Source organism: Phocoena phocoena, chromosome 13, assembly GCF_963924675.1.
Source record: "Phocoena phocoena chromosome 13, mPhoPho1.1, whole genome shotgun sequence".
Lineage (NCBI taxonomy): Eukaryota > Metazoa > Chordata > Mammalia > Artiodactyla > Phocoenidae > Phocoena > Phocoena phocoena.
Window position 1 is genome coordinate 40,686,450 of NC_089231.1, and position 12,246 is coordinate 40,698,695.

At 39.5% G+C, this 12,246-nt stretch overlaps 1 protein-coding gene across 2 annotated transcripts in view; it reads right to left on the reverse strand.

Annotated features, from left to right (window-relative positions):
• The window catches only part of MAPRE2 (microtubule associated protein RP/EB family member 2), a 100,379-nt gene that overhangs the window by 25,826 nt on the left and 62,307 nt on the right, over positions 1 to 12,246 (reverse strand). For both annotated transcript variants that reach the window (XM_065889668.1, XM_065889669.1), the window contains one exon: positions 9,603 to 9,816. In XM_065889668.1, coding sequence (XP_065745740.1) covers positions 9,603 to 9,816 — 214 coding nt within the window. The remainder of the gene's footprint in view (positions 1 to 9,602; positions 9,817 to 12,246) is intronic.

Here is a 12,246-nt window from a genome sequence, read left to right on the forward strand (position 1 = left end):
AGCTTCGCCTGCCTGCCGCTCCCCTGCCGCTCACCTCCTGCTGTGCGGCCTGGTTCCTAACAGGCCACGGACTGCTACCAGTCTGTGGCCCGGGGGTTGGGGACCCCTGCTTTACAACACTGGAGGGCCTTTTATTTCCTCCATTCAGTATGCAATTTGAATTTCGTTTGTGAAAATTTACGCAGTTCAGTATAGTGTGGGGAGCAGATAAGAACATAACATAAGACCATATCCATGATATTTGAGAGAGGCAATATAATAATATAATGGTTAAAGAGCATCGGGCTCTGGAATCACAGGGTTCCCTATTTCCAGTGTGTGACCCTGACAAGTTGCTGAACCTCTCTGTGCCTCAGTTTCCTCAGCTTTAAAATAGGGGTGTAATGGGAACTCTCTACCATTTAGGATTGCTGTGAAGCTAAACTGAGCTAACACAGGTTAAGTGTTTAGAACAATAGCTGGCATTTAGTATGTATTCAGTACTTACTCCCTCTATATTTGATGACTCCCTCTACATTTTAAATGTTTTCCTTTTCCCTAACTTCCATTAAAAATTCTATTCATATTAGATTTAGATTTTGAGAGTTACACAACAGTAACACCACAACATTTTGTAAGTTTTGATCTCCAAGCTTGAAAAAATTCCGGTTTTGAAAAAAAAACAAAACTGTGACGTATTTTGATCCCCCAAAGCCAAAACAATTAAAAATTATAAACTGAATCAGTAAATTGTCTGTCAAAGGTGCTGTTTCCTTAAGCAAACACATTGTGATGGAAATGAAAAATGCAGGGCTCTTCCTTGGAAGAAGCCCTTGGCCTCTTACACAGGCACTGCCAGAAGATTCCTATCTGAAGCTCCTGAATTCTTCATGACTCTTTGCTCCTCTCTGTGCCCAATATTCCAAACTCATAGATACTCAGTCTCCTGGCAAGGCAGAGCACTGCTCATATGTGATGCTGTGGTTTTCTCAGTGTTATAGATACGGAAATGCCGTTTTAATTATTCTTCGAGGAGAAAAGTATCCCAACGCCTATCTTACATATTTCACATACGATAGATGTGTAACTGGAGGAACAAAACCACCAATACCCCTCTTCTCCTTCTAGGGAGTAGGGAATGTCATCTAAGAATTTAATTAATTGGACCATCATAATTTTTTCCCATTTTCTCCAGGCCTACTTGTAGCTAAGGGTGTAGCCATTAACTGGTATGCAGCTTAGCAATGGGATGGTTTCTCAACATGAACAGGCCAAGGACATGCAATGCTGATATAGGGCAGGGACTGAGTGAAAGATACATTGTTCAGATAATAAGGAGAAGTGCTAACACCTATTTGAAAAGAAGTCTTGTTAATTACGGGACTGGTAAGAAAAATGCATTTCTTCCTTGTTATGAGTTGATATTGCATGATCTTTTAAAATTAACATTGGATCCTTGAAGTAAGTAGGTATAGGAATAGTACAGTATGTGGTTAGGTGACTGGGGACTGTGAGACAGCAGTACCAGGCAGATATACACTGGGAAGTTGTAAGAATAAATAGGCCTGAGTTCTCTTTGATGGAGAGATCATGAAGGGACCAGAAAGGTGGCACTGCCTGTGCCTATCCTAACAGAGTTCTGGAAAGTAAATGCCATTATGGACTGCTTAAGTCTAAAGAGAAGACATGGGAAATATTCATTTCTTAGAGTAAATGACAGCTTTGGGGTGAGACTAACATTTATGTTTAAAGGGTGGAGTTTCTCAAAAGATAAATGAAGATTTGCATCCTGGCAATAAATAAGGAAAAAGGTCTTGTATAATGGTACAGGCTTGAGGCCAAGGTTAGAACCCTTGAGTGAAATATAACTTTTTGAGTACTTTTTACTTGGACTCTGAGTTAATACCTGTTACATCAGGAACATCAACACCCTGCAGAGCAACATAACAAAATCCAGAGTCTCCATAATATAACATCACAATGTCTAGGACACAATCCAAAATTACTCAACATATGAAGAGTCAGGAAATGGTGGAATTAGCAGACAAGAACTTTAAAGCAGCTATCATAACCATTCCCAGTCAGGTAAAGTATGCTCATAATAAATGAAAGATAGGCAATCTCAAGAGAGAAAGAAAAAAAATTAAAACTGAAAAAAAATGTTGAAATTTAAAAAATGCTCAGTAGTAGAATGTAGATGACAGAGGAAGAAGAGGGCTAACTTGAAGATACATTAATAGAAACCATCTAAAGAATAGAGAGAATACTGGAAAAAAATGAGCCTCAGGGACCTGAGGGATAATTTCAAAAGCTCTAACATATGGAAAAATGAAGTCCCAGAAAAATAGGATAGAGAGAATGGAGCTGAAAAAAATTTGACAAAATAGTGGCTGAAAATCTCCCAAATGTGGTAAAAGACATAAACTTATAGATTTAAGAAGTCTAATGAACTCCAAAACAAGATAAGTTCAAAGAGAACATCATAGCCACACTACTGAAACCCACAGATAAAGAGTCTTGACTGCATCCAGAGAAAAACAACTTATCATTATAGGGGAAGGTGATTATGAGTATGCATTTCTTATCCTTAGAGGTCACAGATAGTGGAAAGATATCTTTAACAGGAGGGAGGGAGGAATAAAAGATCAGTCTGAATTCTTTACCTAGGAAAATTTTCTTTAAGAATGAAGGTGAGGGGCTTCCCTGGTGGAGCAGTGGTTGAGAGTCCGCCTGCCGATGCAGGGGACGCGGGTTCGTGCCCCGGTCCGGGAGGATCCCACGTGCCGCGGAGTGGCTGCGCCCGTGAGCCATGGCCACTGAGACTGCTCGTCCGGAGCCTGTGCTCCGCAACGGGAGAGGCCGCAACAGTGAGAGGCCCGCGTACCACAAAAAAAAATAAATAAATAAAAATATGAAGGTGAGGGCTTCCCTGGTGGCACAGTGGTTAAGAATCCATCTGCCAATGCAGGTGACACAGGTTCAAGCCCTGGTCCAGGAAGCTCCCACATGCCGCGGAGCAACTAAGGCTGTGCCTCACAACTGCTGAGCCTACGCTCTAAAGCCTGCGAGCCACAACTACTGAAGCCCGCGCTCTGCAACAAGAGAAGCCACCACAATGAGAGGCCCGTGCATTGCAACGAAGAGTAGCCCCCGCTCACCGCAACTAGAGAAAGCCCGCACACAGCAATGAAGACCCAACGCAGCCATAAATAAATAATTAATTAAAATTTTTTAAAAAGTGTACTTTGATGCACAGAAGTTTAAAAAACAAAAGAATGAAGGTGAAATAAAGACATTCATAGAAAAAGGAAAGCTAAAAGAATTTGTTGCCATTGCACCTGCTCTACAAGAAATGCTGAAGAAAGTTATTCAGTCTCAAGAGAAATTAAATTATAGGGAACTCAGACGTTCAGGGATGAAAGAAGAACACTGGAAATGGTAAAAATATGAAAAATAAATAAGTTTTTTCTCTTAATATCTTTAAAATTCATGACTATTTAAAGAAGCATTGCCTAATAGAAATATAATGGGAACCATGTAAGTAAACATTTTCTAGTAGCCACATTAAAAAAAATCTTGAGATTACTTTTAATATATATATGCAAAATGTATACAATATATGCAAATTACAATTTCTATGTGTAATCAATATAAAAATTATTAACTAGTTTTATATTTTTCCCATACCAGTTTTATATTTTTCCCATACTTCTAAATTCAGCACGCATTGTATACCTGCAGCACATTTCAAGGCAGAATAAGCACATTTCAAGTGCTCACAAGCCACGATATCAGACAGTGTTGATTTAAAACAATAGTTACAACACTGTCTCGTGGGGTTTATAATGTAATACATATGACAGCCAAAACAAACGACAGTGGAAGGAAGGGTTGCCAGGGTTCCACATTTTACATGAAATATTAAGTACACTGTGAAAAGGTAAGAATATATACGGTAATCGTTAGAACAGCCACTGAAAAAAAATCAATGCAAAGCGGTACCGTTAAAAAGGCAATGGATAAATTAAGATGGAATGCTAAAAAATATTTTTAAAATTCAGAAGACAACAGGAAAAGAGAAACGGAGAAACAAAAACAAAGGGGACAAGCAGAAAACAAATGATAGATCTAAATCCAACGAAATCAATAATTACATTAACAATGGACTGTACGCTCCAATGTCCAGAGATTATCACAATGAATAAAAAATGCAAGACCCAATTACATGCTGTTTATAAGAGACACACTTTAAATATAAAGACAAAGATAGGTGGAAATTTACCTGCTATGGAGAAAGATACACCACGCAAACAGTAAGCATAAGAAAGCTGGGGTGGCTATATTAATAATTAGATAAAATAGACTTCAAGACAAAGAGTATTACCAAAGATAAAGAGGGAAGCCTCATAAAATACAAAGGTCAGTTCATCAGCATGACTCAACAATCAGAAATATCTACGCATCTAACAACAGAGCCCTAAATACAGGAAACAAAAATTGAGAGAATTAAAGGGACAAACCGGTAAATTCCACAATAAATGTTAACACTCTCTTTGCAGCAATTGTTAGAATGAGACAACAACAACAAATCAGTAAAAACAGAGATGATCTGAATAACACCATCCACTACCTTGATACTGATATTTCTAAAACACCATACGACCAACAGTTGCAGAATGCATATTCTTTTCAAGTGACACTGACCAGGGGAGACCACTTTCTGGGCCAGAAAATCAAGATCAGAACAAGGATAAAAAAAACCCACTGTAAACTGCTACATTGCATTGCTTCTCCTAAAAAACCCAAAAAAACCCCCAAACTTTTGGGGAAAGTAAAAGCAACTCTTCTTTCCGCAAAGGTGATAGGCGATGCTCACTTAGATTACAGGTACTCAAAGAATATGCAAACACTGGTAAACAAATAAAATCAATAAACATAATCACTTTGTTAAGGTTGTATGAACAGCCTTAGAGAACCCAAAATTAAAGATAATTGAGAGTGAGAGTATTCAAATACTCAATACAGTTTTTGAAAGTCACTGTTAGGATTTATTTAAATCTCCATTTAGGAATTTAATTATGATCATTCAAATGCTTTATTCTATTCAATTCTACTTCTTAGGTTGCTTCCTTTTTGAAATCATTTTTCTAGTATTTCTACTAATCTTATTTTGAGGCTGCAATGCCTAAAGGAAAGTCCCTAAGGAAAAGAGAAAGCTCAGAATCAATTTCCATAGCAACTCTAAATCCATCACACTATATTTGTATATGGGAGTTTGATTTCAATGCATTAATATATGTGGATTTGCAACATGTCTAAGCTGTGGTTGCTATAGGAACCGCAACCTCAAATTTCGTTTTAAGTTTAGTTAAGTGCTCACACATAAAAACTGATCCTGCTGACAGCTATCTCGAGTTGCAGATATGGCTCATAGCAATAAATTTATAAACATCATGACTCACGATGACATATGCACTTAATAGATATCTGTCATTATAAAAATGTGTATTTTAACATATGCTCCTTGTTGGGAGATCAAAAGCAATTCAAGATGCAATTCCTCAGGATGTAGATAGAATAAGACTTGCCAGGCAGCCATCCACCCTTAGCGACAGCCTCTGCTCGTGCTGAAGCTTGTTACGGCCCAGGTAAGTCACCCAAATATACACAGACACCAACGGGTTCTATGGCTTCTCTGAATCCACGGAATACTGGTGTCTATACTGAGATGGCAGAAAAATCTAGCACGTTTTATAGTCAGGACATGCAAATTACTTTTAATATATTAGCTTAAGGATATATTTGGAGAGAGATAAAGCCACTGCAAAATGAACCAAATATCCCAAAGCCAAAATGAAAAAATAATTAAAGACCATCTCCTGTTTTCGATTACACCAGATGTTGCTTGTTTCCACTAATACAGATGATTAACGGCCAAGGCCTAGAGATGGGCACAGAAATTACTGCTGAATGCTACTGACCTGGCATCAGACTGGCATAGATATGTGAATTCCCAGACAGCTGACCCTCACCTCATCAAGCACTTTAATTTGTCTTAAATTTTGGATGGACACAATTAGACTTATGTACGACGAGGATGGTCTCGAATGGTTTCAGACCAGAGGCAGACAGGCTAGTTTCGAGACTGTAAAATAGTTCATGGGAGAGATGATGATAAATAGAAAATTGAAATCTTAAGAATTAGAAGGGAACTCTGAGTGTATCGATTAGTGCATGCTGGTGTCATACAGATCGTGAGGGCTACTGAGAGACATGGAGCTCTTTCATTCAGCAACAGAGATCTCAGGCTGCTGGACTATTTATAAGGTTTCATTAAGATTTTCTGGCTCTTCTTTTACTGATGTTCACACTTTGTAGTGCTATCAGTATACTCCTTGCCCTAATAAGACACACGCTGAGAAATCATATCCCCATGTTTGTTATAATTATATCCAAGTCAAGAAAGAGCAAATTAAGGGGGGTCGAGAAGTACAAATTTCCAGTTATAAACTAAATAAGTCATGTGGGTGTAAAGTACAGCATGGGGAATCTAGTCAATAATATCGTATTAACTTTGTATGGTACAGATGGTAACTGGAATCACTGTGGTGATCATTCTGCAATGTGTACAAATGCCAAATCACTATGTTGTACACCTGAAACTAATATAACGTGGTGTGTCAATTAGATGTCAATTTTAAAAATAAATAAATATATATAAAAGAAAGAGCAGGGCTTCCCTGGTGGCGCAGTGGTTGAGAGTCCGCCTGCCGATGCAGGGGACGCGGGTTCGTGCCCCGGTCCGGGAAGATCCCACATGCCGCGGAGCGGCTGGGCCCGTGAGCCACGGCCGCTGAGCCTGCGCGTCCGGAGCCTGTGCTCCACAATGTGAGAAGCCACAACAGTGAGAGGCCCGTGTACCGCAAAAAAAAAAAAAAAAAAAAAAAAGAAAGAGCAAACAGACTCTGGGTAAGTATTCTAGGAACTCTCCCTTGTGGAAAGAGTAAAGTGTATGAATTTTATAGCACAGATTTTACAACACCTATTCTGACTTTTAGAAGACGTTTTGGCTTACACTTTCTTGGCTCTTTTCCCAAGAGTTGGATACATGACCTCTAGAAAAAACTGAGGTCTCATTGTATTTATAGGAGCCTTTCTCCTATTATAGCTTTTAAAACAATGTTCTACATGTGATGTATACCTTGCTATAATTTTTTCAGTATAGTTTTACTACCCCACCATGTCCAAGAGTCAGAACATGTCTCATAAAAAACCGTATGACTGGTTTGACTTCTGGAAATATCCTTCCTCCTTGATTAAGACCGATGAGGTAAACGTGGTCGAGGTATCAGGAACACAAGCCTTGGTAATACTGTCTTCCAGAACATTAAAAACCAAATTTATGATCTGCTGACTTTAATGTGTTTCCTGAGCTTTGTCACCAGAGAAGTTAAGCTCTGGAAACAACGTATTTCTTTTCCAGGTTCATGGACATTCTTTCTATCAAAATGGCACAAGTTTCTCTGTGGCTTTTGTGAAAGACAGATGAGGGAATTCCTTGAAAATGAGGCCAGGGTAGCATAATGACAGTTCTGTTTGGGGGTGGGGTGGGGTTAGAATGGTTGGTGCCAATTTAAGGACACGTTATGACTGTAGAAGAAAAATGTTCTGAGGCCTGTCCGGTTCCACTGCTGAAAACTTGAAAAAGTAGCAGCTGAGTTTCAAGATGGATCTGTACATCATTAGCAGCTGCAGAAAAAGAGCTTGCGGTGAGAGCTACCAGCTGCTCTTGGTTTTCGTACCTTCCTGTCCCCCAACTCCATCTGCCTGTGTCTCCCCAGCTCTGAAGGAGACACACCACTCCCCTTCTCTATCCTGGTCCTAGAATAATGACACTTTCTGACAAAAGCTGAAGGCCTGTTTGAACTGCAATAAACGTTTGTTCCCCAAACTCCCTGTGGCTTCATTTTTACCCAAACTCTTCCCAGCACTTCTGTTCTGAAAAAGGTAAACATTCCCTTTCCTCGCCAAACCTCCTGCGATGCCCTTGACCCCAGTTTTTCCCTCCAGCCTCAGGGTCATTGTTCCACCAGTTTCCCCTCCTTTTTCCTATTATTCCTTCTCACGGACCTTTCTCCCATCTTACAAACCTGCTCCTTGCGCCGTGTCCTAAAAGCAAACAAAATCAAATCGAGGACAAGACCATTCTCTCCCCAGTCTTACTTCCTAAAGCAACTGTCAGCTTTTTCCCTGACACCAACAAAATGTTTTTATTTCCTCCACTTATTCTCCTGATTTGGTGAAGGTGGAATCTCCTCTCACGTCACTTTCACGTTTGTGTGTCATGCCCTTGTTAATAACCCGCTGCAATCTAGGTGTATGGATTCAGCATTTCTACAGACCAGTTCTCTAAAGAACTCTTAATCACCTCCCAGGAGCCAGATTTCTTTCTTTGGCCTATTTTCAGGCTTCATCCTATCTGATCTCTTCAACAATTAATACTCAGCGCTGTTGGTGATCCCTCTTTCTAAAAATGTCCTACTGTTTGTTCTCTGATGTTGAGCTGGTTTTTCCCCGATGTTCCTCCTTTTCTCAGCTTCCTCTTTTTCCTCTTGCCCCTTAAATGTATGTATTCCCAAAGATCTGTGCTTCGTTTATTTTGTTCAAGCTTATTTATTCTATGGCTTTGAAGCTGGATTTTTATGCTGTCTCAGTTTCCTTTCTCCAATTCCTCAGCCCCCTCCTGGACCCATCATTCCACTGAGTGACCCCAAAGGATCCTTCCAGTCCTCATTGTACTTGACTCCTCAGCAGATTTAGACACTGGTGACCGTTCTGCTCCCTTCCTTCTATTTCCCTGACACGTCATTCCTTCATTTCTTTCAATCTTTCTGGTGTCTTCCCTGCTCCTATGTAAGCCCTTCCTTTTCTACCCAAACATTAAATGTTCGAGTTCCTCAGGGACTCTATCCTTCTCACTGGGGACTCACTTCCACCTTCAATTACCTGGATATGGAAGACTCACCAATGTTTACCTCTAGCCGACACTTCCTTGAGTTCCAGACACATGTCCACACAGTTTAGTATTAGTCTTGTTATAATCATTTCTAATAATTCTCATTGGAAGCTGGGCATAAATAAGGAATTTGCATTCTTACAGAATTAAGGCTGTTGACTTAACAAGTGTGAACACTGGTGTTCAGGATGGAAACACATGGTTTCTGAGGATTTCATCGTTTAACTCTGTAGTATCACAGCTGATGTTTATAATAATGACCCTCATTGGACAAGAACACATTCTGCTAGGTAAAGTCTGTTCTCTAGGCAAGAATGTTTGTAATGTATTTTAGAAAGATTTTTCTCCAAAACAGTTAAAACATTTTTTAAAGTTCTAGGTATTTATCCTCAGTGACTTCACTTTGGGATGAAGTTGGCTAAGTGAGGTCTTGCTGAATGTTGTCACATAGAAATTGGCACTGCCCACACAGGAGACAGGATGGATATTTCATGAATTTCCTCTGAAGGATTATAGATGATGATCCATATTTAAAAGTGTAAATCGGTTCACAGTACGGCGCAGGAGGGCCTGTGAAAGTGACTCTAGGATTTCATTGTTACGGTACCTGCTGTCGGGGAGTTTGCATGGTGAGACTTCTTGGGCAGGTTGAAGATCTGTTCGCCGGGGTCGGGAGGAGGAATTGCATCTTGCCCTTGTCGTGCTTCTACGGGGTCATACTCCTTGCCATCGTAGTTAGCATCATAGAACTTCTTAAACCACTGAATAAAATCCAGGTTGTCCTGGAAACGCCCTTTCACGAGCTTTTCCACTGGAATTACCTGAAATATAAAATCACCTGGTGAGTCACGACCCTCAGCCTTGTTTGTATTGAATACAACTGAAGTGTTCCCTAAATATAACCTTACATCTGCAATTCATGTCTGCTGGCCTCTCCCCCAGTGTCTTAGCCAGTGGTACTCCAGAATTCATATAATTTTTCATTATATTAAAGAAAAATTAAAATGTCGTAGTTGGTTCTCCTGGAATATTTAATACATCTGAACAAACCATACGAAACAAGGAATACCCTGAGCTGTCAAGGGGCTGATCCTCTTCGTAGAATGTTTATTGCCAAAGCACATCCCCCCAAAAACATGGGTCTGGGATGTTGTGCTGTTTCAAGGTTGAAAGGTTTTCCTATTTCTTTGTAACACTTGGTCTAGCTCTTAAAAGGACTGTAGCTATTAGAGAGTACAAATGAATAAGACTCAAGTCAATGAAAACTCACACTAATCTAACGGTTCCTATGAAACAAAATGAGCTTTCATGGAGTGTATTTACAATGTAGAGAGACAAGCATAAAATAAAAACAACTAACCACAATACAGGGCTCAGTAATTCATGGGTGACACTGGAGCACAGTTAATGTGCCAGGGGGGTACATGTCTTAAACAGGTTTCTTTTTGTATTTTGTAACTGTCTTATCAAGACTGGGTGTAAATTAAGTGTTTTTAAAGGGCAGCCTAAAGAGCCAATCAGTATTCCCTTTCGAGGTCTTTTCATTGTACTATTTAAGTATTTTCATGTTTTCTGACTTGTAAGTTTTGTTTATGCTGGTATTGTGATTGTTTTAGAAAGTGCCTTCTTGGAGCATAAGGCCCTCTAATTAACATGCTACTGTATTTTGCTCTCTGCCAAATGTGAACATTTATAAACAGTTTTAGATGATGATGATGCATTAGCCATTCAAAGCAGGCACTTAACTTCTGTTGACTTAACTTAGCAATTCCTATCAAAATGAAAGTTCCGGGGTCATAAGTTCAAAATCTGAGGTGGCGAGGAAATATTTGTACATGTGCTTCTCCCACGTGCTGTCACAGGCTATGACAAACATGAACAGGGATCACTGTCTCTATACCAGGATCTTTGGGTAGAATCATAGCATATTAAGCTAGAGAGGCCAACAAAGGTCATAAAGGTCAGTGCTCCTCCAGTACAAGAATTTTATCTTCAAATTTCTTTTTTTTTTTTCTTTTTTTGGGCCACACCGTGGCTTGCAGGATCCTAGTTCCCTGACACAGGATTGAACCTGTGCCCTCGGCAGTGAAAGCTGGGAGTCCTAACCACTGGTCTGCCTGGGAATTCCCTATCTTCAAATTTCTTAACAATGGCTGACCCACTCTCTTGAGTGTACACTTCTACGGAGATATGGAGTCCCCAACTTTGTTACATAGCAAGTTCCATCAATAAACCTATGAATGGGTGTTTCTTTCCTTTTTGATCTAGAAGCATGTATAGAAAAATGATACAGAAGTATACAGAGAAGTGATGCTAATAGGAAGAAGAATCTATATAACTCTGGTTTTGAATAAATACAGAAGGAGCTAATTGGAAATTAACCACAGCAAAGGATATCAAGTTGAAAAGGAGTCAAAAAATGAAAATGTTAAAGAGGATATATGTTTTGCAATAAAAATTGTGAGAAAATGAGAAGCCAAAATTTTCTTAATATTTTGATAAGAATGCTTTGATTTAGGAAGATATTAATTGCATAAATTAAAAAATATATACAGTTCAGCAAACTTTTCTTTCCTTTTTAACCTCTATCTCTTATAACCCAAAATTTTAATTTTTTTTTTTTTTTTTTTTTGCGGTACGCGGGCCTCTCACTGCTGTGGCCTCTCCTGTTGCGGAGCACAGGCTCCGGACGCGCAGGCTCAGTGGCCATGGCTCACGGGCCCAGCTGTTCCGCGGCATGTGGGATTTTCCCGGACCGGGGCACGAACCCTTGCATCGGCAGGCAGACTCTCAACCACTGCACCACCAGGGAAGCCCCAAAATTTAAATTTTTATTTCCATAGCCTATTTATTGCTACTATCTATGAAAAGAAAACTTTCTATTTCTCCCCTGCTGTTTTTTCTCTTTTCCCTTATTCAAAATTCATTTCTTTCCAACCTGTTCTCTCCAAGAGCTATATCCTAAATAAAGACTACGAATGTAATATGTATTGGAATAGCAGGAAACATGCAGAGCCTGAAGGGGCTTCAGCAATAGACCTCTATGGGGGAAAAAGGACTCTAGTCTAACTTCATTTGTATCACTCTAGAATAAAATTATGAAGTTCAAAGTGGGTGAAAGAATATTTTACGGACATTGAGTGAGAATCTGAGTATATATATTGGACACTTTAACATGCAGTCCTCGCTTTAATTTCATAACCACAGGGAAGGGGGTTTTAGTCCCATTTTACAGATGGGTAAACTCAGAC